This window comes from Enoplosus armatus, chromosome 8, assembly GCF_043641665.1.
Source record: "Enoplosus armatus isolate fEnoArm2 chromosome 8, fEnoArm2.hap1, whole genome shotgun sequence".
In the NCBI taxonomy this organism is placed as follows: Eukaryota; Metazoa; Chordata; class Actinopteri; order Centrarchiformes; family Enoplosidae; genus Enoplosus; species Enoplosus armatus.
In genome coordinates, this window is record NC_092187.1 from 17,864,434 (window position 1) to 17,890,856 (window position 26,423).

A 26,423-nucleotide genomic window follows, 5' to 3' on the forward strand; every position below is an offset into this window, starting at 1 on the left:
ATACGATTCATTCTCACACTCCCAATGGAGCAATGTTGAACCAGGTTTTGGCTCAGTTGACTTATGTCCACATGTTAAAGAAGCTTTGTACACTAGATTGTGCCAATTCCACTGTCCTCAGGTGGTCTACAATGCTTATCTAATTAGCGAACTTGTTATCTAATATATAATTTATCTCTTAAAGAATAATACCACCATATTATACTACAGTTTTGTATAAAACCTGTTGCTTGTTCGTCATTGTCACAAACTACTGATTAGGAGCCTGACATTAACATTACTGCTGTGAATTGCTTAAGAGGTACGTAGTAATGGAACATAAGTGAAGTGAAATATTCCTCTGTATGGCTAGCACATCCAGAAAATGACAAATGTTTTATTGTGTAGCAAACAAAGCCTATGGAACTCGCAGAATGAAAGCCAGTGTAAGCATGTTTTTTTTATGTCAGCCACTTTGTCATCAGTCAGCATATTTCCAGTGCTATCACAATGAGTGCAGACAAAGCAAACTTTTTTAAAAGGAAGGATACACAATGAATCAGATTTTTCTGATAAAGTAGAAATAAACTGCAACAAAACACATAATTTGGACTGATGAACAGCAAAAGACACAAGGGAGGATGAAGTAATGCAGCTCGGCGAGAATAAAAGGCCTTGTTAATGCTCTAACACCATGTGGCAGAAATTACGTGTAGATGGTAATCTGACCTTTAACCCAACACTTGTCTCTCAGAATCTATCACATGCAGTAAAACAACTGCAGTAAAAATGATAGAATACTTTCCTAATCAACATTTATGTGATGTATAAAAGAAAAAAAAAACCCTCAAGAAAACTTTGCTAATTATGTTTCGTTAACTGTCTGGCCTAGAATAAAATGTTTTAACGGAGTTACAAAGACAGAATAACCTCTTTGTAACTTTGTAATAGTCCTCAGACCTTGCAATTCTGCCAGATCTGCTTATGCCAGCAAACCAATTCCTAAAAGGCAAGTCTAGTCAAGTTTATTTGTTAATCAGATATCATGTACATGTCTCAATTAGCCCTACAGACGCACAACATCAACGATTCCCAAACCAAGACAAGCTCACTAAACTACTAAAGTACATGAAGGTTGGTCACAGGCTTTGGAATGAGGTTTATGGAGACCCAAAGTGCTCAGTGTTCAATCAATTCACACATTATGAAATGTTCTAATAATCAAATATAATGAATATAATCTTGCATTTGTGAATTAATCCAACTCAGGGCATTATTATGAAATCGTGCAGGTCATTCAGACCAAAGCAAGGGTCTGATAACTGACTCTGTGTTTGCACCATTGCGAAGCCCTTCGTAAACTTGTTAGGAAAGGAGGTATTTAAGTAAAGATAATGATCATATCACACACACACACACACACACACACACACACACACACAATACTTTGCACACACCCAGCTGAAGTTGACGTTTTCTTAACTTCCAGGCTGAACTGATAAGGTTCACGTGAAATAATTTATTATGACACAGGTCCTCCCACTCCGAGGTATACTGCAGCCAGAACACGCATTGGCATGCAGTTGCACTTTCATTCAGGTGAATTCAATGACTAGTCTATTGTCTAAGGGACAACACATTATCTGGATATACTATGGAGACAATACACCTCCGTCTTTTCTTGATGCTGGTAAGAGTTTCTCTTAGGTGGCAGTCTTTCTGGATGGAAGCGTTGAAAATGTTTCAGACAATGCTTACTTGATTCTCACTTCTGCTTTAGATTCCAACATGATTGATTGCTTTTAGAAACAAGTATTTGTAAAAGTTAATCATAAAATAATGTAATATAATGTTTTTGTAGTGTTTGGGAGTCCACAGGTCATATTCCGAAATTTTGCAGCGACAAAAAAGAAACTGGATCATTGATTCCTTTAGTATTGATGAAGGCTATGAAGGAACTTTCCCATATTCACTGGGCATAGTGAGTATCTACTGATTGCACGGATTGCACGGATATGAATAGCACATATGAGAAGATGCAGGAAGATCATTACACCACTCATTCGCCACTGTTGTGTTTTAACTCTCTACAGATTGAAATTGAGAAGGACTTCACACTTTTTAAGATACGTGGCCAAGGTTTTGATGAGGAACCCAAAGGCGTATTAAAAATCAACGAAGACACAGGGGAGGTTACTGTCCACCGCCCTGTGGACTATGAGAAATTCCACATTTTTAAGGTTAAAAAGAATTTACTAAAACAGCATTATGTTGATCTCCTGGAAAGCAAAGGATGTTTGTGTGTGTGTGTGAGTGAGTACGCCTCACTCATGATGGAGGTTTTGATTATTTCACAATTCTTGCCTTTCCATTACAGCTAACATTTCAGGCATTTGATAAAAAAAAAAATACGATAGACACGCAGCTGGGCATTGAGATACAGATTATCGACTCAAATGACAACCCTCCAAAGTTTGACCTTGAAAGGTACGAGATCAGCATAAAGGAGTCAACATCACAAGGTAACCTCATTTTTAACAATTGCCTGATGAAATATTTACTGCTACTATTATCATTTACATCAAATAAAATCAAATATAACAAACAACTCCTTTCTTCTGATACTGACAGGCACTGATGTGATTACCATTCAAGCACACGATGTTGACAGTGAAAACAATGGAAAATTTGATATATATATAGTCTCAGTCACTCCTGAACCACATGACCTGATATTCCAACTAACCCACATCAATAATACTAAAACTGGAAGCATTTCATTTAAAGGGTGTTTGGACCATGAGGTGAGAGGACGCATTGCCTGACGGCATAATTCTCAAATTAAAAATATCGAATCCGTAGACTTGTAACTTCCATCTCCTTAAATTTGAATAATATGGCCAAATGAAATAGGTTTGATACTGTTTTTTTTTCTAAGTGACTGTTCTTTTAAACCAATCAGAAAGCAGAGAAATACACCATCATAGTGGAGGCCAAAGACCGTGGAAAAAGAAAACAGTTCTCCAGCTCCAGCACCATCGTAATCAACATAGAGGATGGAAATAACCACCCTCCTAAGATCACAGGCCTAACAGTGAGCAATTACTTCTTTCAATTACCTCGAGGAAGGAAATGACAGCTGCCTATAATACAATAGTCTTTTTTCATTATAAGAGTACAATTTCCCCCGGGGATCAATAAAGTATTTCTGATTCTGATATTTCTGATTCTGATAAAAGTTTCATTTATTTTTTTACTCCAGGGTCCAGGGAGAGTGAAAGAAGGCAAGGAAAATGTTCTTGTTTCACGTCTGCAAGTTACAGACAAAGACACCAAGGGTACAGCGGCCTGGAGAGCGAAATATCAAATCCAAGGAGACACAAACAACAACTTCAGAATCACTACTGATCCTGAGACAAACGAGGGACTACTGTATGTGGAAAAGGTATTTTGTCTGTGATCCAACGTATATTGATCTTATCAAGCTGAAGACACTTTCGATCACACACACAATGGACTTGAATTCCTGAGTATGCTGTTGTACCCACAGATGCCCTTGGTTTATGTCCGTCCTTCAGATATCATGCAGTATTAAAGAGGACCTATTATGCTTTTCCTTATTTTCTGTCATATACACAGTGTTACAATGTTGGATGTTCCTATTAAACGTTACCAAAGTTGCCAAATAATGAGGAAAACTTCTGCAAAAATAATCCCTGTGAGCCAAAAGCTCAGTCTTCAGACTGCTCAGAACAGGATCTATCGTTGTCTATCTTACTTCTTGTCTCATTTGTGGTCTGATAAACAGTAAGTTCATCAAATTCAGTGCCGCATATCTCTATTTTCCAAGCTAAGTTATTGTTGCTGTCATGCGGTCGACTACATCAGCTCGAGTATGAAGCCGTGCGCTGTGCCCCTCAAGGGCTGCAGGAAGCTGGCCAATCAGAAGAAAGTGGGTTTTTAGGGAGGCGGGCCTTGAAGAGACAGGAGCTCAAACGGCTTGTGTCAGACGGAGGCTGGACTGAGGGGCTGCATGAAGGGCCAGAATAAGATGAATAACGACTTATTTGATCTGTGAATCATGCAAAGCTACTCTAGCAGTGTCCCGGAATAAAGAGAGCTGGAAATGAGCATAATACCTCCTCTTTAATAATATCTACACGCTGCACATCCACAACAACTATTCTCCACTGTACCTTTCTTTAAATCGTTCATGCAACCATTTCAACCTCTGGCTTTTCCTTCAGACATTAAAACATCCCTCGCAAAACAAACAATGTTTTTATGTAAAGTATGTTGGCCTCTTTGAGGAGATGAACTGCTCCAGCAGTGCTCACAAATGCTAAACAGAGTTTTAATGTGGTAATTCATACTATTCCTAGGCATTGAACTTTATGGCTCATAAAGACACATGTGATGTATGATGTGAAGTAACATTATGGCATGAATTTCAATATTTGTCTGCAAACCAACCTTCGAAAACAAGTATATTTAAGGATTTTACTTGTTTTACAGTATCTGGACTATGAGGAAAGGCCTGTGAAGAACTTGACTATCAGTGTAGAGAATGAGATCCCCTCTCACTCATGCCAGGTGGTGAGTCGCAGAGCCACTGGTCTTTGGGAAGTAGTCACCAAGAGTGGAGGTGCAACTGGGACACAGACACAAGGTTCGTCCACCCGAGTGACAGTTACTGTGGAGGATGTCAATGAGCCTCCAGTCTTTGCCAAACTTAACAAACAAGTCATGTTGGGTGAGAATGTCGAGCAGGGATGGTATCTGGAGACTTTTACAGCTACAGACCCTGACATCACCAGTACAAACACGTTTGTGTAAGTCATGAAGATACTAGCTACATGTCCATCTTACACGACAACAACATATTACATTAGTATGTCAATAGAGAACTTGAAAATGTCTAACACAACACGTGTGTGTTTCAGATACATAAAAGGAGAGGATGCAGCTGATTGGGTTACAGTGGACCCAGTGACTGGAAGAATAACCACATCACAGACTGTAGACCGAGAGTCACCCTTTGTGAAAGACAATATCTATAAGGTCACAATATATGCTGTTGACAATGGTATGACCTGGAGTTGTTTTTACATTCTGTTCATGTTATCAATCACAATTTTATCACATTACTGAAAATGTACAACATGTGTTTTTGGTCACCAGGTAAACCTCCAATGACAGGTACTGCAACCCTCTCCATCCATATTACTGATGAGAACGACAATGCTCCATCCCTGGCTGTGAGCACAATTGACATGTGCCAATCTGACGGACCCTCTCTGGCCAACATCACAGCCTTGGACTTGGATGAAGAGCCCTACGGTGGACCTTTCCGCTTCAAGCTCCTCGGAGAGAAGGGCAAGTGGAGGGTTTACCCTGAGCAAGGTGAGCTCTAGTTCTGAAAACCCGTAGACGTAGCCAAGATCGTACAAATAATGTCTATCAAATCAATGAATCTTGAGTCTTGAATATGAGTTTATTTTGGATGTACAGGGTTTTCAGCCAACCTGGTGAAAGAGAACACAGTTCATTCTGGACACTTTGAGTTGTTGCTGGAGGTGTCTGACTCTCAAGAAAAGACCGCTGTCCACAACCTGTCAGTTACTGTGTGCAACTGCTTAGACACAGCGAGGCCAAACTGTCGCTTGCGCAAAGCTACTGGCACCGCAGTAGGAGGAGGAGCATTTGGGATTATTTTTTTTGCCATGCTACTGCTTGCAGGTGGGACACATGTCCAAAATACTTCATTGTGAATAAGATTGCCTTATTGCCTTATTATTATTATTTTTGTAATTATATATATATATATATATATATATATATATATATATATATATATAACATTTCACAATTAAACACAATCATAAAATGTACGTGACATAAAATGATTAAATTGCCTCATTTAGGACACTGTATGATTGGATCTCTATGTGTGGTCTTTATATCCCAGGTGCACTACTTTTGGTTTTTCTGATGTCATGCAAGAAACAGAGCACAACGATAGCGATGCTAGATGAAGTTTCAGAACAACATCTGATGAAGTGCAACACTGAGATTCCGGGAACTGACTGCCAAGTAAATACTTCCATACGTGATTATTACTATAGGCTTATACAAACACAAACACACACACACACACACACACACACACACACACATTTGTTTCAGTTTGTTGTTTTTCATTTTCTTGAAGTTAAATTTAAAGTCTAAAGTTAAGTAAAAAAAAAAAAAAAAAACACTGTTGTCAACCGGAAAGTAAAGTCATTTTTCTTTTGTCTGATTCTTAAGAGGCATTCATCCTACAGCAGTAGTAGTGTACACACTAAAATAATGGCAATAAAACTGTGTAAAAACTGAAGGCTGTATTCAAATTTTCAACAGGTAGATTTTGAACCATTAAGCCCAGGACACAGTAAGACGGGGCAACAAATCCAAGTAATATCTCAAGTTCCAGCAGAAAAGCTGATGCAAGTAAGTGATGTAAAATATACATTCATTTAATAACAAGCTTATAAAGCACACTTTTCTTGATCTGTTATGCATCATGACAAATGGGCATTAATTAAATGTTTTGAAGTTACTTATGTTGTGGTCATGACTTTGATTGAAATGGCTTTTTTTTGCAGTCATTTGCTAAAAAAACAACAGCTGCTGCAGTGTCACAAGCCCATTCAGAGCTAGCCGTATCCAAAACTGAACAACAGCAAAGGAACTATTTGCATCAGGTACCAGCAATGAATTGATCCTACTAACAAGTACTGTCTGTGCAGCCAAAGCCTGATATATCTTGTTCGTCTCTGCCACAGAACTCCATCGTTAATAATAAAAATTCAACATTGCACTGGGTGAACATGGGCACTGTAGTTTACTTTGACCGGATCCCATATACACCATCCTGCTGCTAAACACTTGCAGAAATAGTCTTCCAAATGTTCTATTTACTATTTTTCCCATGTTGTATAATGACTAATGGACACTAATTGAAATTATTTGGAAAGTGAGGTGTTGTGATGGCTTGAGATGTTCTTTTCCCCCCATTTGACAACTGACTCAGTAAATGAAGCAACACAAGCCCGCTCAGAATGGCCCCAGTTCCAAAGGAAAATCTTAATGGACCAAATGTTTACAAATGAGAACTCCATGAGTCGGGTACTGAAATTATTATTATTATGGAATCTGAGTAATGCCACCTAGTTTAAAGAGGTAGATGTCAAGAATTTTACTGAGCCATGACATTTTGCAGTTCATTAAATTCTACCATATTTCAAATGTCGCTATAATGTATATATAGTATTAACCAGTGAAATGCTTGATTTTCCAGTCCATGGGTGCATCATCAACCATGAGAACGAGCCATCAGGACAGAAACTCTATGCTCAGGGTACTGCAATCTACACTACTATGAGCACTTTTCCTGTGAAATTTTCCATTATTTTATTTCTTTACATCCATAGATATAAGATGTTCTTTTCCCCGCAGTTGACTCAGTAAATGAAGCAACACAAGCCCACTCAGAATGCTGAAATTATTGTTGTTATTATTATTATTATTGAATCTGAGTAATGCTACCAAATTTAGCCATGACATTTTGCAGTTCATTAAATTCTACCATATTTCAAATGTTGCTATAATGTATATATAGTATTAACCAGTGAAATGCTTGATTTTCCAGTCCATAGGTGCATCATCAACCATGAGAACGAGCCATCAGGACAGAAACTCTTTCTACAGGGTACAACAATCTTCACTACTATGAGCACTTTTCCTGTGATATTTTCCATTATTTTATTTCTTTACATCCATACATATAAGATGTTCTTTTCTCCGCAGTTGACTCAGTAAATGAAGCAACACAAGCCCACTCAGAATGCTGAAATTATTGTTGTTATTATTATTATTATTGAATCTGAGTAATGCTACCAAATTTAGCCATGACATTTTGCAGTTCATTAAATTCTACCATATTTCAAATGTTGCTATAATGTATATATAGTATTAACCAGTGAAATGCTTAATTTTCCAGTCCATGGGTGCATCATCAACCATGAGAACAAGCCATCAGGACAGAAACTCTTTCTACAGGGTACAACAATCTTCACTACTATGAGCACTTTTCCTGTGATATTTTCCATTATTTTATTTCTTTACATCCATACATATAAGATGTTCTTTTCTCCGCAGTTGACTCAGTAAATGAAGCAACACAAGCCCACTCAGAGTGCTGAAATTATTGTTGTTATTATTATTATTATTGAATCTGAGTAATGCTACCAAGTTTAGCCATGACATTTTGCAGTTCATTAAATTCTACCATATTTCAAATGTTGCTATAATGTATATATAGTATTAACCAGTGAAATGCTTGATTTTCCAGTCCATGGGTGCATCATCAACCATGAGAACGAGCCATCAGGACAGAAACTCTATGCGCAGGGTACTGCAATCTACACTACTATGAGCACTTTTCCTGTGAAATGTTATTATTTTATTTCTTTATATCCATAGAGTTTAACTATGAAATGTTATGTTGGACTTCTGATGTTATATAAAACGACTGAAATCATACAACTACCTGTTTCTGATTTCCCAGATTGGGGTTTCAGCAGACAGTCAAGAAATTAGTGTCATCAAAAATGGAACTCTGCTCAAAGTACTAAATACGGTAATGAAAATAATTTCATCAATCCTATAAAGCTAGGATAATTGTTTCTTTGAAAAAATACATATTCTCCTTTTACCCCCCCCCCCCCATACTCTAGATGCTGTACAGCCTGCAGGCACCAGGAGAGGAGCAGCTGGATTATGCTCCTCATGTGTATGCTGAGGAGGGGGACACACAGAACATATATGACCTTGATGCCATCTCCATCTCTGATATTCCCTTTGACCCAGACTTGGACCTGGACCAGAAATTTAAGTTCAATACTCTGGCCTCACTCTGCATGCCTAGTGAAACCACTGCCTACAGCACAAAAACATCCTATGCAATGGAAAAACAGCAACTGATCCAAGTAGAAAGCCAAAACACTAAAATGAAAACTCAATCACATTTGTAAAATATGCGTAATTGTATTTTTGTGATGATCATTGTGTGTTCAAAGTCAGGCCCTAAAGTTAGGGTTGTGTCCTAAGGATGACATTGTTATGTTCATTTACCATTATAAGACAGGGGACTACATTCACAAAGAGTTAAAATGGCTTACACATAAATAACTGAATGTGAAACTGCACTGATTTTATCTGTAATAAATAACAAGCACAAGGAGACAACACGTCTCATAATGCAAACTGATTGGAAAAATGACTATGCCTGTCACATTTATCTTCTGTTAAATTTGATTTAGCCTAATCCATGTATCCATTTAATTCTTTGTTAACTCTTTGTGGGTTAAAAGATTGATGTGATTACTGTGTTGAAATTATATTGCATGACACGAAAAACCACATTTGTTGAAAACAGGAATAAGCAAGCAGAGTTTAGTCATTATGCTAAGGAGCCCTTTGTTAGCAACTGAAACATTTCACCTTGCATGACCTTCTATCCACAAATGTTACTAAACCTGTTTTCAAGTACAGTGGGTCTCAAACAGAAAGGCATTCCTACTGAAAGTCAGTTACGTTTAGGGGAACAATTTCCTGGTGTTGGGCAATGCTCTAAATTTACACAAAATGTACACTCTTCTATTTCATAAGATGAGGCCTTTTGCTACTCAGCAGTACATGATGCACGATAAAAAACAAGCCTCACAGAGCCATGGTTATGTAGTTGGGTGTGTAGTGGTGCAGGGTATGAGATGGAATCTCATAACAGCAATTACAATTAAAGCTTGGGTATTGTGGGAAAGTCAAAACTTGACTTCAGGCATTTTTCTGAGTCAATTTGGCGTATGTCAAAAATGTTTGTTTCTTTCATTACGGGTTATATTGAATATTGATACACAGGTGATCTACAGTGAGGACAGGGAAATGGGTGTTTCACTTTTTTGGAATTAAGATTTAGTTTACTATTTTACTAACTATTTTCATGCATTGTTATAAAGAGTACAGTCTAGACCTCTTTTTGTAAAGTGTCATGAGATTACTTTTGTTGTGTTTTGGTGCAATATAAATAAAATTGAATTGAAAATTGAATTGTTTTAGCCTTTGCTTTAGTTAAATAATGAAGAACAAGCTTGTCATTTATTCACTGCGAGTCCATTACAAACAAGTCCAACTGTGAAGCTTTTCATGCAGACAAGTCCAAACTACATTATCTACGTGAATGTCATCAACATGTAGGTGTGTCATTGTGTAAATAAAGCTCTTGCAAGGAGATATGACAATAACTGATGTACCTGATAAGCCATAATTTCATGGTGATTGCAGTCAACCATTACCAGCTTGTCAAGCCAGTTTTATGTGTCTTGTTTAGACTGTTGATGTTAACCAGCCTTATTTAATTTTACTTATGACAAATGTTTGGCATATAAAATATATAATTCATAGATACAGTTACAGAGCCACAGACCACAGAGAATAAGTCAACTTTGATACTTCACAAATAGTTTTCTAAAAATGCTTTACATGCTTTACGGCCATGTTCTGTAAACATATCAAGATATACATTCCCTCAAACATATGTCTACCTACTATCTATGTCTGATGTCATTAATTACTGTAACATTATGCATAACTTATCATATCTATTTTCTATAAAACACTGATTCCTTGTGGTTTTAATATGGTAAATGAAGATATATATTTAAGGTTCTCTAAATGTGAATGACACTCACCTTTTGAATTCACAAAATGTGGAACTGCTGTATGGACAGTGAATACGCTGTTGACTTTCCAAACCCATAATATTTTTGTGTGATTTCTTGAACCTAAATAACGTTTAAATTCCCACTTATGGCTTCAACCAGAGAGTATGAGTTCGTCATGTACAGTGTCTCTAATAACCAAAATATTTAGAGGTTTCTCTTAATGGTGTTGGCCTCAATACACTGCAGAAATAATGGGTAACTGAATGATATCTGAACATCAATTACAATCTAAAGGCATTTGCCTCGAATTATTGTATTCCACTTGCAGGCACACTACACTCGCAGCACTAAGAACAGAAAAACACAATTGTGTTTGCACCACTGAATACAGTGTGTGTTGTTTACTTGGGTCTGTAGCCAGCCTGGAGAAACCTGTGGTATGCAGACAGGATGCTGGGTGGGAGCTGTGGTTCCACCTGGAAGCCTTTATGAGGAAAGTCCCAAATTCTCTCCACCACGCCTAGACAACAAGGCCAGCAACAACAACAACACATGCATGAAATAGCATAGTTCATTTGCCATTCACACACAGTACACAGTGATGGCATTAAAAGATGAGTGATAGACAGTGCCAAGCATGCCGCCAGTGGGGTGAAGTTATTCATATATGCCTAACTCAGATGAAGTCATGATAGCATGTGTGAGCTCCGTCAGGCCACTGATGCACAAAGACGGCAAAAACTCTTTGCTCCATGAAAGGCTGCTGCACCAGGAGCCTGTGGTGGAGGGGGGATAAACAACAAACATTAATTGAACAGATGAAACTGAGAAAGCATGTATTTGTGAAGTTGAGACATTTATAATAACCAAGAAAGAGGTTCAGAGTATACTAGGTGGTCACATTTGGCTGCTCCCTTTGTTCTGAAAAATGCTACAGCACTAATTTACCTGCACAGCAAGAGATCTCCCACCTGGAACGTCCCTCTCCTTAAGGACTCTGTGAGAGGAGCAAATATTCTCTCCTCAATCCTCGGCCTCCAGAAAGATGTTTCTCCTGGGAACCCTCAACCGCAGAGCCACATCCAGAAAAACATCAGTCTCTCGTCTGGTCCACACACCTATGTGAAATATGAACTGCTCACGCAAGTGTTTGTGTGTGTGATAAAAGACGGAAAGATGTCTAGGCTCCAGGGATCGATATATGGAACTTATTACATACAGAGCTCAAAATGGATCATGAAAATGGGATCTCAAGTAGAATCAGTTTAAAGAGGAATCAGTCATATAGTCATGATCATATGCTTCTCAATGACTTTTTATGGCAGAAAGAAAGAAAGAATGAAAGAAAGGAGCAGTTGACCTCTCAGTAACCCGCAGGTCATGACATCCCCGCCAATCATCACTCTGACAACAAAAAGAATGCTACTGTCAACAACAAATGAGATATCTCAGTTTGATTAATTTTAATTACATAAGGAGGATATTAAAAGTGCATTAATTGAAACAAGCTCAGACAAACCCACTGTACACTAACCTTGCATACCAGACCTGTTAGCACCGCATTGTTTTGTTTATATTTCTGTTTCCCACAATGTCATAATGTCTGTCCCAGCCTGTCAGTACATTAATGTGAACTGGCACCTGTTGCTAGCTTAAAGTTTCAGGAAGTAAAGCTAACTTCGGTCGTGTATTTATTTTATTTGTGTAGGAGCTGGAACGGGCTGTAAAAAATAACTTGTATAGGCTTCCTTTATCTGTCACACCTCTTCCATCCCCTTAAATATATGAACCATCTCATCTTCCAATTGTTTAATCCTCAATTTAAACAGAATACATTACAAAGCTTTTGTAATGTATTCTTTAACCCATACATACACATCTGAGTCATCGTGCTTGTGTAGGGTGGGAATCAAGATAAGAGCAGCAGCCGTACCAAGTAAACATCCAAACACACAACACAGAGACAACGGTGACATGGGTACGGAGGGCAGTTGTGCCTCAACCTCAAACAAAACAAACCACCCTTCTGGAATGACAGCCAATGCACAATCACAACAGCTTGCTGCTTTGATTTAAATGTGTGCTACTCTCCTATTTCTCCAGTGACCATGATTTTATGCCAGCACCGAATTACAAGCAGTGATTGAATGAGGGACATTTGGACACTACAGAGCTTTGTTTATGAAATGGCTCAATTTGTAGTTTAAGGTATCTAAAATGATGTGGGACACACGCCATCTGCTGGTTTATTTAGGAATTATGTTCACTCTCGTTCCCAAACTACAGCTGTGGTCCTAACAAATCAAAATCAAAATAAATTATAATACACCCAGCAAATCTTCGAAGCAGCACAGGAAACTTCTATGCTTACTGTATATATTTTATACACCTGATTTGTCACTCTAGACCAGTGTTTTTTGTACAGTATTTTTACCAATTACCAAAGAGTGTATATGACGTATATGACATGTTTTCCCAGTCAAACCTGCAGTCCCCACACAGTTTTGATGTCCAGACTTTATCTCAAAATCATTCTTGGTATCTTTATGCACACAAATATCCTCTAGACTGAATCCTAATGATTTGTCTTAACAGGCTGAACCTACAGAGGTATTTGTTAATCCTAACATTTAAAAGTGTACCGTCTGCTCTTAACATGAAAAAAAAAATCTATACATGTTGTGTAGCACAAAGATGTTATTAAAGGTTTTAAGACATCCCAAAGATAATTCAGTGTATACAGTGAGTAATCAATAAATAACACAATTAACATTTAATTGTTTTATTCATATATTTATGAAGCCATTTAAATACATTCTATGTCTTCCAATATAAATATATATCATAGAAATGTCAGCAGAGTAAGAGGAAATAGTTTTTACTACCACCTAGTGGGTTTGCCTTCCCCACAGCCTTTTCCTTGGAGGTAGCCGTCATACAGCTCTCTGAGGTGGAGGATGAGCTCCTCAGTGTTCAGTCCTGTGAGAGCTGACACGGGGATGACCCGCTGGGTGACAAGGTTCTTTAGAGTCTCTAGCTTCTCCGGGGCCTCAGGTAGGTCCATTTTGTTGGCTATGATGGCCTGAGGCCGCTGAGACAGGCCAGGCTCATATTGGTCCAGTTCATAACGCAAGTGCTGGAGCTGGGTCCAGGGCTCCGGAGTTGACAGGTCCAGAACAAAGAGGAGGAAACGACAGCGCTCTATGTGACGCAGAAAAGAGATGCCCAGGCCTCGATTTAGATGGGCCCCTCGAATGATTCCTGGAATGTCAGCAACTACACAGAGCAAGGGAAATGGTAGAACATATACGTTTTACTGAAAAAAACAGCTGGAAATTATCCAGAGCGAGGCCCTATTAAAACTTTATTATACTGTAGTAAAATAATAAGAATTCTATAATATATCAATGGTTTGCTTAAAATCAACTACCTGCAACTTGCTCATGATCCCTGTACTTGACAATTCCTACATGTGGGTTGAGTGTTGTAAAGGGGTAAGCAGCCACAGCAGGCCTGGCATTGGAGATGGCTCTCAATAATGATGATTTCCCAGCATTAGGAAACCCCACCTGATGAGATGAAGAAAAAAATAAGTTCATTACATTTGTGGTGTTGAGAAGCAATATGCCGATGTTATTTTCAAACATAAGCAGTGTTTTTTTACCAGTCCAGCATGGGCCATGGTGCGGAGCTCTAGCTGAAGGACCCTCTCCTGGCCCTCCATTCCTGGGGTTGCTGTCATTGGGGCACGGTTCTCATTGGACAGAAAGAATCGATTCCCCTTCCCACCGGTCCCTCCAAATACAGCCAGATACTCCTGGCCATGCTCAGAAAGGTCCACTACTGTCCTTCCGTGCTCCTTCACCACGGTGCCTGATGGTACCTTTAAAATGGAAAAACATCAAAGGCATGGTTAGGCAGTAGGTTTATGGAAGAAATGCAACGAAAGTATTCATAGAATAGTAATTTATGATCAAGTGCATAGACTCACAGAAATATATGTTGCGCTGCCATTCTTGCCGTAACAGTTCTTGCGGCCTCCTGATTGCCCATCCTCTCCCTTGTAAACTGGAACTATTTGTGCCAATGATTTGACAAACCGGTCAGCTGAAAGCACACAAATAAGGAATAGATGGAAACAAATTTTGGCATGATGCAGTAAGGAGCAAGCTCTGTCAGAGACTGTGTTGACATGGCACCTTTTTAAACCCAATTCTTGCCGTTCTGTTTATGATTCTCAACAAAATCTAATTATGCTCCAGCCAGTAGGCTGGGCAGTCCTGAATATTAAACTTATTCATGTATGGTATCTAAAGACAGGATGAGAGGACTGTAAAATATACATGACAAACATACACATTCCTTGAACCAGATGGACACCCAACTTACCCTTGATAATGATGCTTCCTCCATCACCTCCATTCCCTCCATCTGGACCACCCCACTCTTTTCGGGGCTCACTGTGAAAGCTGCAGGCCCCTTTACCACCAGACCCAGCCACCAGCTTCACACGGCGATGGTCTACAAAGTGGCGGGTCTATGGGCAAAATCAGGACATAATCAGACAGTTAGCTAATCCTAGATTCAAGCAACATTGACATTTTGCGAGTTGCAGCAATACAACACTAGGATGGATTACACAAAAAGATTCTGGTGTTTTTTTTAATGCTTTCAGAAGGGATGTACTACATAAAAATCTACCACTGGTATATCATGTATATAGGATCGGCTGTAGATTGATTTGACAGTAGGTTCTTAAAGATATACATATTATTGAGGAACAATGCTCAAAATAATATGTCAGAAACACACTTGACGTAACTCTGTTTTTGGACATCCCTTCATGGAGAATTGACCTAACTTAAGATAGTTAACTGGTGATAGTCAGTAACAGTTTTCTTTTATAAGTTTGCCTGAGATATATCTAGTATAAAAGAAAATCAGTTGGAGAGATTAAAACTGGATAATGGATATTCCTGTGATGTGATTTTTGTGGATTTAAAAAATATTTTCCATCTGTTCTTTCACACACACAAACATTATGAATGAACATTGAGCGTTTTACAAGGAGACGATTGTATTTTCTTTTTTCAATTGCTTTTATTAAAGGGGAGGCTCCACACACGTATGTAGTATAGTGGACTGACTGCATCTGGACACTTTTGTCAAGCACTGTTTGAATACAGCTAGCTAGCTAACGTTAGATATTAAAAACAAGAAGCCTCTAAAAAGTAAAGAGAAATAGAGGTAGGAAGAGGAAGTAATTTATTGTAATTTTCTATTTTCTCTCCGTTTATATAACTGGTATAGTTAACTTAAAAACACTAGCTTGACAAAAAATGAAAACTTAGCTTAACTCAAACACGTACCAGCTTCTTTTCGGACAGCTCTCTCTTCTTCGGGTTTCCTCGGGCTTTAGCGCACAGCGTGCCGGAGGTGCTGACATCTCTGGTACCACTGGTGACTTTCAGTCTCCACGCTGGTGATACTGGAGAACAACTGTCTGACAACTGACTGAACAAGCTCAATCCGTTTCTTCTAACCTCTTGTCCTAACATGTATCCTAAAAGTATGTCCGGAGAAAGCCACCGGGGGCTTTTAACTCTCGACAGCGACGCCAACATTGTGACGTTCAATAGACAGACATCAGTTATGATTTTAAAGAAGCTAACGACGGTTAGACAATGTCACCTCGGCCGTTTGCCTCAATACACATTGCTAGCAGCGAGCAAAAAGGGATTCTGCCGGGAAAATAACTGACAAACAGCTGATAAAGTTACATTATCAACTCACGATGGACATACATTTATTTTATAATCGTTTAGGCATTTCCAATAACACTTTAACTGCCTGCAGCATGCAGCAGAGTGACGGCACTACAGGCAGGCAACCCAAACAACTACGGAACCCGTGAAGGGACAGTGTATATGCGATTGTTACGGTGTGTTTTTGGTGTTGTGTAATGGTCCTCTACCGCCGCCTTTTGTACCGGAATGTGTGTTAAGATAGATGTTTTGATAAATGATGTTTTTGAGCTGAGATAAGACTGCCAAAATTTCTGTTCTATAAATATTTTAATTAATTGGCCCATGTCTGTAATACTTAATATAATAGAAGTTTGAACACTTCTCAGGGGCAGAGAAGGTTAATTAAAAAGTACAATTTTTGTTTTGTGGCATATTTTGTCGGGCCATCTGACACAAATGGCAATTTCTGCACTGGCTTATTATCTTTCTACATTGGACATATTCTTTATACTTTATACAGTGAACTTTTGCAAACTCCTTGGTCAATGTTTTTCACATTCCATCTTCTTCGTTTCAAACACTGTACAGCTCTTTTCAACAGACATATTTTACAAAATGTTCCTATTTTCATTGTAAATCTTTCTATTTTATATTCATGATTCTTGACTTTTGCGGTACTTTCTCTTATTATGTTTATTGTTATGCACCAAATCCCAAGGCAAATTCCTTGCATGTGAAAACTTACTTGGCAATAAACCTGATTCTGATAATAATAATAACATCACTATCATGATGTGTGACTTCTGACATTTCCTTAAAAAATACACAAAAGACAGACAAAAGGTGAATGTCAGTTTATTTTTATATAACAAACAGTAACAAAAGACAGCAGAAAAGATCAGGCAATGCAGTCTTACAATAGATAAGTAGATAACATTCATATTTAGATTATGCACACCAAACTTGACTCACTCACTCTCTCTCTCTCTCTCTCTCTCTCTCTCTCTCTCTCACATACATGAAAACACACACATACACACGCACGCAAACAAGGCGTACCACCCACATCAGTGATGACACACTACATAGAACTGGAAAAGACTTGCCATACATGTTCAATTCACAGTAAAATAAAACACTGATATGAATTCAATGTAGCATAGAGAAGCTTGTGATTGTCACTGTTGAGTGGTACATTGTTATTTAGCTGTTTGACAGCCAGGAATCTCCCATTTTTGATTAACCCTGCAAAATGACTGCAACTATTGTGTCGTTTTACCCCTCTGAGATAAGTTAAGTTACTACGGAATATACTGCAAAGCTGGACCCTCACAGTCCCACTAATAATCCGTATTACTGCTCAAAGTGTAAAAAACAGTGATTAGTGAAATGACTAGAGTTGTCGTCTGACTTCTTTTAAATAAACGAATCAATAAATAAACAACATAATATAAGCCCATTCTGTAATTACACATTGATAGATAGATAGATAGATGATAAAATAACATAAATAAAGATGTAAAATAAGGCCAGTGTGCTTATACAACATGTAAAAATTCTATACCCCTTTTACATTTGTCTTATTTTTAACATTATTTTCTTCATCTAATACAAAAGATGGTAAAAGTTTTCACTGAAAAAAGAATACTGAAGCTTAATGTTTGTGATGAAAGACCATAATATAAGTTACATAAATACAGAATTTTTTTTTCTTAAAAATGACATGTCAGTTGAAACCTGCAACATAACATTTAACAACATTAGACAAAACAGCCCGAGTCTTTGCCATCATTGTATGTCAAGAAACTACAAATAATGATGTACAGCGTGAGTTCACCATGAGAACCAACCTCAACATGACCGACTGAGTGTATTGCACTTATTGAAGTAGAGGTGCAGGACACGTTACTGTTCTGTTCCTGTGTTACTTTGGCTTTTTTGAGGATTATTTGTTAAAAACAGCCTGAATTGCACTACAATACAAAATATCGGACAATACATACACTGTCACTGCAAAATAAAGTGCAGACAAAGTGGCGATGTGTTTTTTTAATGTAAAATCATCAGAGTAGCGTAACTCTGTGCTGAGCAATGCCACTGAAAATAAAGTGTCAAAAATACTACCACGATGTATGATCATGGACAATGATACACACTTTTAAGTCTGGATCAGTCAGCTATCTATTGTGTCTATTACCTCAGTAAGACATATGAAGAGAGTGAAAACACGTAATGTATGACCACACAGCAACACATCACAGTTTGACTAACACAGACAAACCCCCTGATCAAGTCAGGTTCAAGGACCAACGTTTTCACCTTCATAAAATGAATTTCCCTTATTGTGAGATATAACAGTGTCTCTACTAGGAATTAAAGCAAGAGCAGGACCGAGTCTATTAGATACACGTCAAGGAACATTTCCTTCAAGGCTAAATTGCTTTTTATAGCCAAAGTCTCACAAACCACGGACTTGCTCTGTGCACCAAAAAAATAATAATTAAAAAAGAGGCTTGTAAAAAATAAATAAATAAATAAACAAAAAGTAGGGGATAAGATAAAGACAAGTGAAAAGCAAACAGAAAAGAGAAGGAAGGATACAGGCAGTTCTCTGAGGCTCATCTGACAACTTTACTGCTCCTTTTCAGTACCCTATTTAATCCATATGGAACATTTATATAACCTGTCTTGATTCTACAAGCACCCTGACTGTTCGTAGGGTGGCCAGTAGCTCTTCACCCCCTGTATCGAGCAAAACAGATGAGGAAAGTGTCACATTTGACTAGATTATCTATTCTTAGCTACAATGATGATTAATGAGAGGATAATGAATCTGATGAAGCGAGATCTTCTAATCCACAGCTGAGCCAGTGCGTCACTGTTGAACCGTTCCTTTTTTCATTTTCTTCCAACAGCAAAACAATGTGGTACCTTATTGCTGATAATTTCCATACTGACCCTGCAATGTAAAATGATTTACACCAAGAGATTAGATTGTATTTCATACACTTTCTTTTCTGTTACGACTGAGACAGACACAGTGCAAAAGTATATTTTAAAGTTAACCTATTATTCCTGATGTAAGAACCAATAAATTATGAATTATTACAATTGAATGGTTTGGGGGCCTGGGGAGTCTAAATAGGTCCCTGTGTATTTATGACTCAAAAAATGCATGCACGTCTAATACACACTGTGCTACTTCAGCATACATTTTAATCAGGTAAAGCAGATATTAACAGTTGTGGCAAGCAAAAGATTAAAGCCATTATTTCTTACTGTTTTCTGGTGAATTCCATCCAAAATAAGCCTGTATTACAGATTATATACATACTCTGCTTTATGTTAAATGAGTAGCCACTTTTGCAAAGCCCGCTTCAGAGAATCAGAGAAATCTGACAAGATTGATTTACCTGTTCATAGGCATAGGGCCTCTGCGACTGTGCTCCAGGGCCTCCCTGGGATGAGCGGTAGGAGCCATACTGTTGGCTTTGACCCTGCTGATACTGAGAGTACTGGGAGGATCCACCCTGGCCAGGACCTGTAGCAGAGGGGTTATTTTCAATTAATTTGTTCATTTGTTTTGTGTGTGTGTTTAGATGGTATGGGTTGTTCTGACCGTATCCCTGTGGCTGTCCACTGTAGCCTTGTTGAGAGGAGTACTGCTGCTGGCTGAAGGGCTGCTGCTGGCCAGAGCCCTGCTGATACTGGGCCTGCTGTTGACTGTACTGAGAGTTGCCTGCAGGTGTATATACACAGGTACACATGTCAGCTATTAATTATATGAGGTACTTTTTTACTATAGTTTTTTTACTACACATTTAGACAAACCAAGGTTGTGAAGGTGCAGGAAAATATATCTAAAACAAATGGTTTACAATTACAAAATGAATAACTGTTACCTCCTTCATAGTAATGCTGTGAAGATTCATCAAAGGACCTGTCGTAGCTTTGCTCACCATATGAAGACTGTTGATACGAGTACTCCCCATGACCTGCAGAAAACATGATTCAACACATGCAAAAACTCCTCTGCAAAGCCAAAACCCACTTACATAGAGAAGAGAAATTATTATTCGCAGTTTGAAGCCAAAACATTCATAATACATGTGCAGCGACAAACTTACAAGCACAAACAACATTTTCAAGGCTTTGAACTTCAATATTATGCACAAAGCACAAAGAAACACCCTGGAGGAAGGTTGCGCTCTCTCCTGAACACACTACTGTAGCACTCTCTGAAATCTGAAATTTCGGCACACCGAAGGGGACAGTATGGACACAGACATACTGGGAGGAAACATGATTGAGACCAACGTCAGTCTTTTGCAATAGTTTTCATCTCCCACAGTAAAGGAAAAAGACGATGACTGGGAGGAAGAAGCTTCAGCCCTGCAGTAAATCTGGCTCAGGTCTTTGGGGTAGTGCTAAAAGGAAATAGCATGACCTATAATGGGGGCTTGTGTGTTTGAGAGCTGTGTGTAGGAAGTTTATGGATGTGCATGATTACCATCAGGGTAATATTGCTGGTTTATGGGCTCGCTGGAGCTCTGAGTGTGTCCATACTGCTCTCCGTAGAACTCGTCTTGTCCCATGTACTGCTGTGCAGATCCTGCAAGACAGGCGACACCACGATTGGTTAAACAGTTGATTGGACCAATTGGCGGCTGAGTTGGAGACTGAAGGGGCTGTGCCAGGACACTTGGGTAATTTAGGAAGCCTGAAGGGGTGTGTGTGCATATGTGCGTATTAAGAATAATGAAAGACAAAAATAAAAGATTATAACTGACGATATCGTGGACATCTTTCTTGGAAGTCGTCATTTAGTTATGTGGCTTTTAGGAATAATTATTAATAGAGTGAATTAATATGACAATTAGAATTTTGTTTATAACTTATGTTTGTCTGATGAACTGTAGAATTTCACCGGTGATGATTTTCGATAGGTTGAAATAATAATATGAAGGAAGCTATTTTAGGCCGACCCAAATTTTGACACTAACACTAATTAAAGTGGAGCAATTACAAGCAATAATTCCATGACAAATTACACGAGATGTAATTTTCAAGGAGAAAATGAGGATAACAGAAAGCCAGTCATCTGGGAGAATCTGATCTCTGCGTGGTGGTGGTGTGCAGAAACTCCAGATTCCACTCCTTCCCTTTCCCTTTCAATTTTATCTAACAAACTGAGAAAACCGACAGAGCAAAGACTCTCTGGAAGATGCATCGAAGAGACATGCACACTTTAATCTCCTTTGCAAACCATAATTGACCAAAAAGTTTACAAATACAGAGATGAGCTGTAGTATAAAAAAAACCATTTTCATGTTAACTTTTAGCGAACAGCGAAACATTTTCATAGCAGCATATCCTCATATGACCAAGGAGTCACAGTTGATAGAGAAGCCCTAGCAACAGCCCCGCGACCAATGGCTGGTGAGCAAATCACCTAGCTTAACTATGGACACAACAATTCCCTAACATACTTCTATCTGGAAATACATCATGCAAGGATAATAATGTACCAGGGTGAATGAGGACTTACAACCATGTTGCCCTGGAAACAGTATCCCATCCTTTTTATATATCTGAGTTACGTGCCTAGTCTACACCCTTCAAGAGACATAACAGGACAGGGTGGAGCTATTATTAGGCACATGCTGACACAGCACAAGTTAAGTGATTTACAGAGACAGGAACCTAATGTGACACGAGTGATACATCTCCAGTCCGCTTCTTAAAGTTGCAGGAAGGCCACTGGGATGGACTAATTTGCAGACCGTCAATATCACTCTCACTTTATGATCCTTGAAGGCAAAAACTAATACCATGCACGCTCTAATACTTCAGCAGCAAACGTAGCATTTCCATCAATCTGGAAACTGTGAAACTGGCATCCAGAGCCACACTTAATGGAAACCTGTTGACCATTTCAGTCCAAACTGTTCCAAACTCCATTCACACACCCATCTATGTACTTAAGCACTCAAACACAACGCAAACACACTCATTGAGCCCATTGCCACACCAAACTAGCATGAAGATGTCTTACCACCCACCTTGCTGTGAGGAGCGGTAGGATCCCATGGGCCTCTGAGACATCATACTGTTTCCTTGACTGCCCTGACCCATCATGCCCATGGCCTGCTGTCCCTGATAATGTTGGCCCCCAGCCTGGGCTGAGGAGTAGTGTGGAGTGGCAGACTGTTGGTGCATCATGGTGACTGGGAAGGACGTGGGATCATGGGGGGGAGAGATCTCATACATTAACATACACAGACACATTCTATCTCTGCACGTACCGACATTAGCATTCAACAGCATTTGCAGAACTGAGACTGGCAGAAATGTGCATAATTAACTGACAAATAAACAAATACAGAAAGAGGTCCATGGCAATAAGGGCACAGGGTAAAGCCAAGAGGGGTCCATAGCAGTCACGGGTCTCTTAAAGAAAAATCTCTTTGAAGAGATGCTTTCAAGATGCTGCTCTGAAGTATAAATGCAAACAAAGCCAGTGAAGTCAGTGCATAAACAGAGGTAGAGTAAATACACATGGACATCCAGGGAGAGGAGGGCTGCATCTCAGGGTCAGGAGTCAGAGATTAGGAGAGGTAAAGCCTGGAGCAGAAGGAAGAAGGGAGGAGGCAGGACGCCTCACTGATGAACTGAATGTGTTTGGTTATTTTGGACTAGGAGGGAAGTTACAGAGTGATAACTGCAGATATGCATGTGAGCAAATATTTTAAGCAAGATCAAGGGAGTGTCTGTCATGAACACACATTCAGAGGTATTTCAGAAATCCTCCAACTGTTTTACCATATGGTTTCTACCTCATCCTGAACACTTGAAAGGCATTACTTTCATCACTCAGTTCCTCTATGTGTTCAATTTTGCATACCTAATAACAAAATAAAACGAAATGAGGAATCTTGCATCTTAGTATAGTTTATGATAATAAAGTCTTAAATGTTTTGGTGTGTTCAATTTGTACGCCTGAAAGTGTTCCTTTCCATAAAAATGGACCAATTCCTGATGATTAGGCTCCTCTATACCCGGCTCACCTTGGTTGGACTGCATGTTGAGGTTGCTGCGGGAGGCGGAGGAGGAAGAGGAGGATGTGGTGGAAGAAGAGGAGGAAGAGCCATAGCCTGGCCCAGGGCCCTGGATCATGCTGCCCTGGGAGGAGGGCGCAGCGTGGGCGTAGCCGGAGGCTGAGGCTGAGCTACCATAGCTGCTGGCTGGCAGGCTGAGGGATGCGGAGGGAATAGCCGACTGCACCTGACCAGACTGCTGCTGCATGGGGGCATGGCTGGGGCCTGACGACACACACGCACAGTCAGAGCAGCCAGCACACGTTCCCATGTAGTGCCATAGCATGCTAATCATGGGCCCACATTCAGTTCATCTAAACAGGAAGCTCGCAAGGTTGTACAAGGATTGAGTAATGAGTGTTAATGACGTGTGTAAAAATGAATTAGAAACAGAAAGAAAGCAAAAGTCGCTATAGCTGCAAACAAATCTGACAATCAGACCATTAGCTGAACATAAGACCACAAATACTTGCAGGATAAGACAATAAAGAAGAGAGACATTGTGACTGACAAGACATGGTATTATATCTGCAGACAAACATGCAGCATAGTCAGGATCTGACAAGCACTCAAAACAGGGGACGGACAAGATGTTGCTGTACTGTATGTGAGCACACCAAGCCTGGGTTTGTGTGAAAAATAAAGTTCACGTGGGCCAGAGTTTATCTGTAAAATGCACATTTGCTTTAAAATCTCACCATTGCTCATTTGGCTCGGCATCATTGATGTGGGGGGCAGTCCTGATGCCATGTTGTCATTGAGGTTGCTTGGAGCGTGCCCCCCACTCTGGCCCATCCCTCCAGGCCCCATGGACATGTTGGGAGTAGGAGGCTAGAAAATAAAAATATAGTTGATCAATTAAAACAAGAATTTAAGAGACTATGTCCTAATTGCCCTTATTTTATATTGAAGTGGATGTTTATTTCTGTATCATAGAAAATGAGTTTAGTCTACCCAAATACTGTGTTCTCAAGATGGATTTTTTGTGAATATTTACATTTAAAAAAAGGAGAGAAGGTGAGGGAAGTGATGGGATGAATCTGATGAAGATGGGAAATCTACTGTATTACTTGTTCCTGAAACCTCATGAAGGACTCACTGCAGGTAGTAGTGACTGCATGTTCTGATTTGAGTCTGCTATTGTGGCCAAGTAAACAAGATTTCTGTGCAGGATCTGCTGATACCTGTCAAAAAGGGAAAAAGAAACATAGCTTTATTTACTCACTTTTGCCTTAATAACATTTACAAGGCATCAGTCAGGAATAAAAAAAAAAGAACACTCACTGTGTGCATTCAGCCGTCTTGCCTTTGCTTTGGTAATCCATTATACATTGTATTAAATGATGATTTTCATCCAGCATCTTTGAGGGACAACAAAACAACTCTCAAGTCACAGTGCATGGCAAATTATACTCTAAAATAAGCCCTATCAAAAGACATAGCAGTGATGTTGCCCTGGATTCTCAGAACCTAGACCAGAATAAGAACATTTTTTTCTGGGTCAGTTATTTTCTTTTTTTTTTTCATAATGGAGCCAAATGAAGCAGCAGCCTCTCACAGTCTTTATTTAGGACATCGTTTGAAAGTCTCTGTCTTGAGGATGGGTGGTATTTAGAAACATCCTGGATAAACGGTTCAGTCAAGGATAAAAGCAGCAGCAGTCTGAGCAGAATAGGGCTCAGGGTTGTCCTGTGTTGCTCAGTTTCCCTCCATCCTACACTACCATGCCTTTCTCAGGAGATGCTCATGTTTGTGCAACAAAGCGGATGTCCATAATAACCATTAAAACGTAATGGGACGCTGTCTGACAAGGAACTAACACCTATAACTAATAAGACCCTGCGCTTTTAAATTCTTGGAAACAAGTCACAAAATGTAAAGCTGATGTCTATTTCACACACAAAACAACATTCATCATTCGTCAGGGGGAAACAAAAGCAGCGAGAACAGCAGCATCACAAGGAAACGGCTCCAGCCAGAGTGCAGCTCATAAAAGCAGTCGCCTACATCACCGGCTTTGTTTGGTTCGCACCTTCAGCTGACTGTAACGTTACAATACCAGTTGCCATTTCTTCTGATATTCGCCACAGGCTACTTTCCCTGCACTAGCGGCGGACCGCGCACTCCCACCCAGACTAGAATAATTCATCACAAACGCCGCGACCCATCAACATTTACCTTTTGAATCGTTTGCTGTGTCACCTCCCCTTTACTTCTGGGGCGCGCCGATGAAAACGCCACCGACATTTTGTCATATGGGAAATAAAAGCGCTTCTTTTATTCTAATATTTATTATCTTGAGCGCAGCCCTCTATTTGGTTACATCGTGTGTCCATTACCAAGAAACAGGGGTATTGACAATGCCATTTATCTGTCACGGAGGAAGGAAACTTGGAAAACACTGGATTTCTCTGAATGTTATTACACAGATTGTGTTGCTTAACGTATTATTTATGGTCTGCATGCAAATAACGGCACGGATGATAAACTGTTACATGACAGGGGAACATCCCTCTCCCTCAGTTTTTGGTATAGCCCGGACAGTGAGAAGTCTACCACTGTCCCTCACCGTAGACAGGGTACCCTTTGATTCATGAAAGCCAATCAGTCCACATTGTGCACGCTGCTCTGTGCGCAAAAGCGCCAACGAGCAATTGTGAAGAGTGGTTGCAAAAGTTGCTGTCAGCCCCTTGAGAAAAAAATTGAATTGAATTTCTCATATTTATGTGTGTTACAATGTCACCATGCACCTGACATCTGCGGAGCATTTTCTTCCCCAGGTTACAATGGGGTCTGCACATTTTCAATACCAAGCGACCCATCTAAAGAGGTTTTGT

The 26,423-nt window shown here is 39.4% G+C and overlaps 4 protein-coding genes across 5 annotated transcripts; 1 reads left to right on the forward strand and 3 right to left on the reverse strand.

The window, feature by feature from the left end:
- Positions 1–1,567: 1,567 nt before the first annotated feature.
- cdh26.2 (cadherin 26, tandem duplicate 2) lies at positions 1,568–10,128 on the forward strand. 2 transcript variants are annotated; one of them, XM_070910806.1, is made up of 20 exons: positions 1,568–1,669; positions 1,841–1,960; positions 2,073–2,219; positions 2,357–2,501; positions 2,611–2,783; positions 2,942–3,073; positions 3,242–3,424; positions 4,495–4,811; positions 4,923–5,065; positions 5,161–5,382; positions 5,491–5,718; positions 5,948–6,072; positions 6,379–6,468; positions 6,624–6,722; positions 7,319–7,378; positions 7,670–7,729; positions 8,021–8,080; positions 8,372–8,431; positions 8,588–8,659; positions 8,757–10,128. In XM_070910806.1, exons 1-20 carry the CDS (start codon positions 1,634–1,636, stop codon positions 9,051–9,053), a joined length of 2,769 nt encoding a protein of 922 aa, XP_070766907.1. In that variant the 5' UTR covers positions 1,568–1,633; the 3' UTR covers positions 9,054–10,128. The 2 variants fall into 2 exon arrangements, with proteins under 2 accessions (XP_070766907.1, XP_070766908.1); XM_070910807.1 differs by lacking the exon at positions 8,021–8,080.
- Positions 10,129–11,143: 1,015 nt separating this feature from the next.
- Positions 11,144–12,630, reverse strand: LOC139288545 (uncharacterized protein SCO4629-like). Its single transcript, XM_070909859.1, is given in 5 exon segments — positions 11,144–11,311; positions 11,382–11,451; positions 11,453–11,505; positions 11,691–11,860; positions 12,618–12,630. Coding segments are annotated over 5 exon segments (474 nt in total).
- Positions 12,631–13,549: 919 nt separating this feature from the next.
- mtg2 (mitochondrial ribosome-associated GTPase 2) lies at positions 13,550–16,521 on the reverse strand. The gene is made up of 6 exons (XM_070910845.1): positions 16,112–16,521; positions 15,132–15,279; positions 14,734–14,849; positions 14,407–14,625; positions 14,173–14,311; positions 13,550–14,018 (listed from the first exon to the last, which is right to left on the reverse strand). The coding sequence occupies exons 1-6, from the start codon at positions 16,364–16,366 to the stop codon at positions 13,624–13,626; spliced, it is 1,272 nt and encodes a 423-aa protein (XP_070766946.1). The 5' UTR covers positions 16,367–16,521; the 3' UTR covers positions 13,550–13,623.
- A 2,900-nt stretch (positions 16,522–19,421) lies between these two features.
- LOC139289195 (calcium-responsive transactivator-like) lies at positions 19,422–25,833 on the reverse strand. The gene is made up of 11 exons (XM_070910737.1): positions 25,765–25,833; positions 24,871–24,947; positions 24,686–24,770; positions 24,285–24,417; positions 23,557–23,811; positions 22,552–22,716; positions 21,000–21,101; positions 20,392–20,484; positions 20,109–20,228; positions 19,903–20,030; positions 19,422–19,448 (listed from the first exon to the last, which is right to left on the reverse strand). Exons 1-11 carry the CDS (start codon positions 25,831–25,833, stop codon positions 19,422–19,424), a joined length of 1,254 nt encoding a protein of 417 aa, XP_070766838.1.
- Between the last annotated feature and the right edge of the window lie 590 nt (positions 25,834–26,423).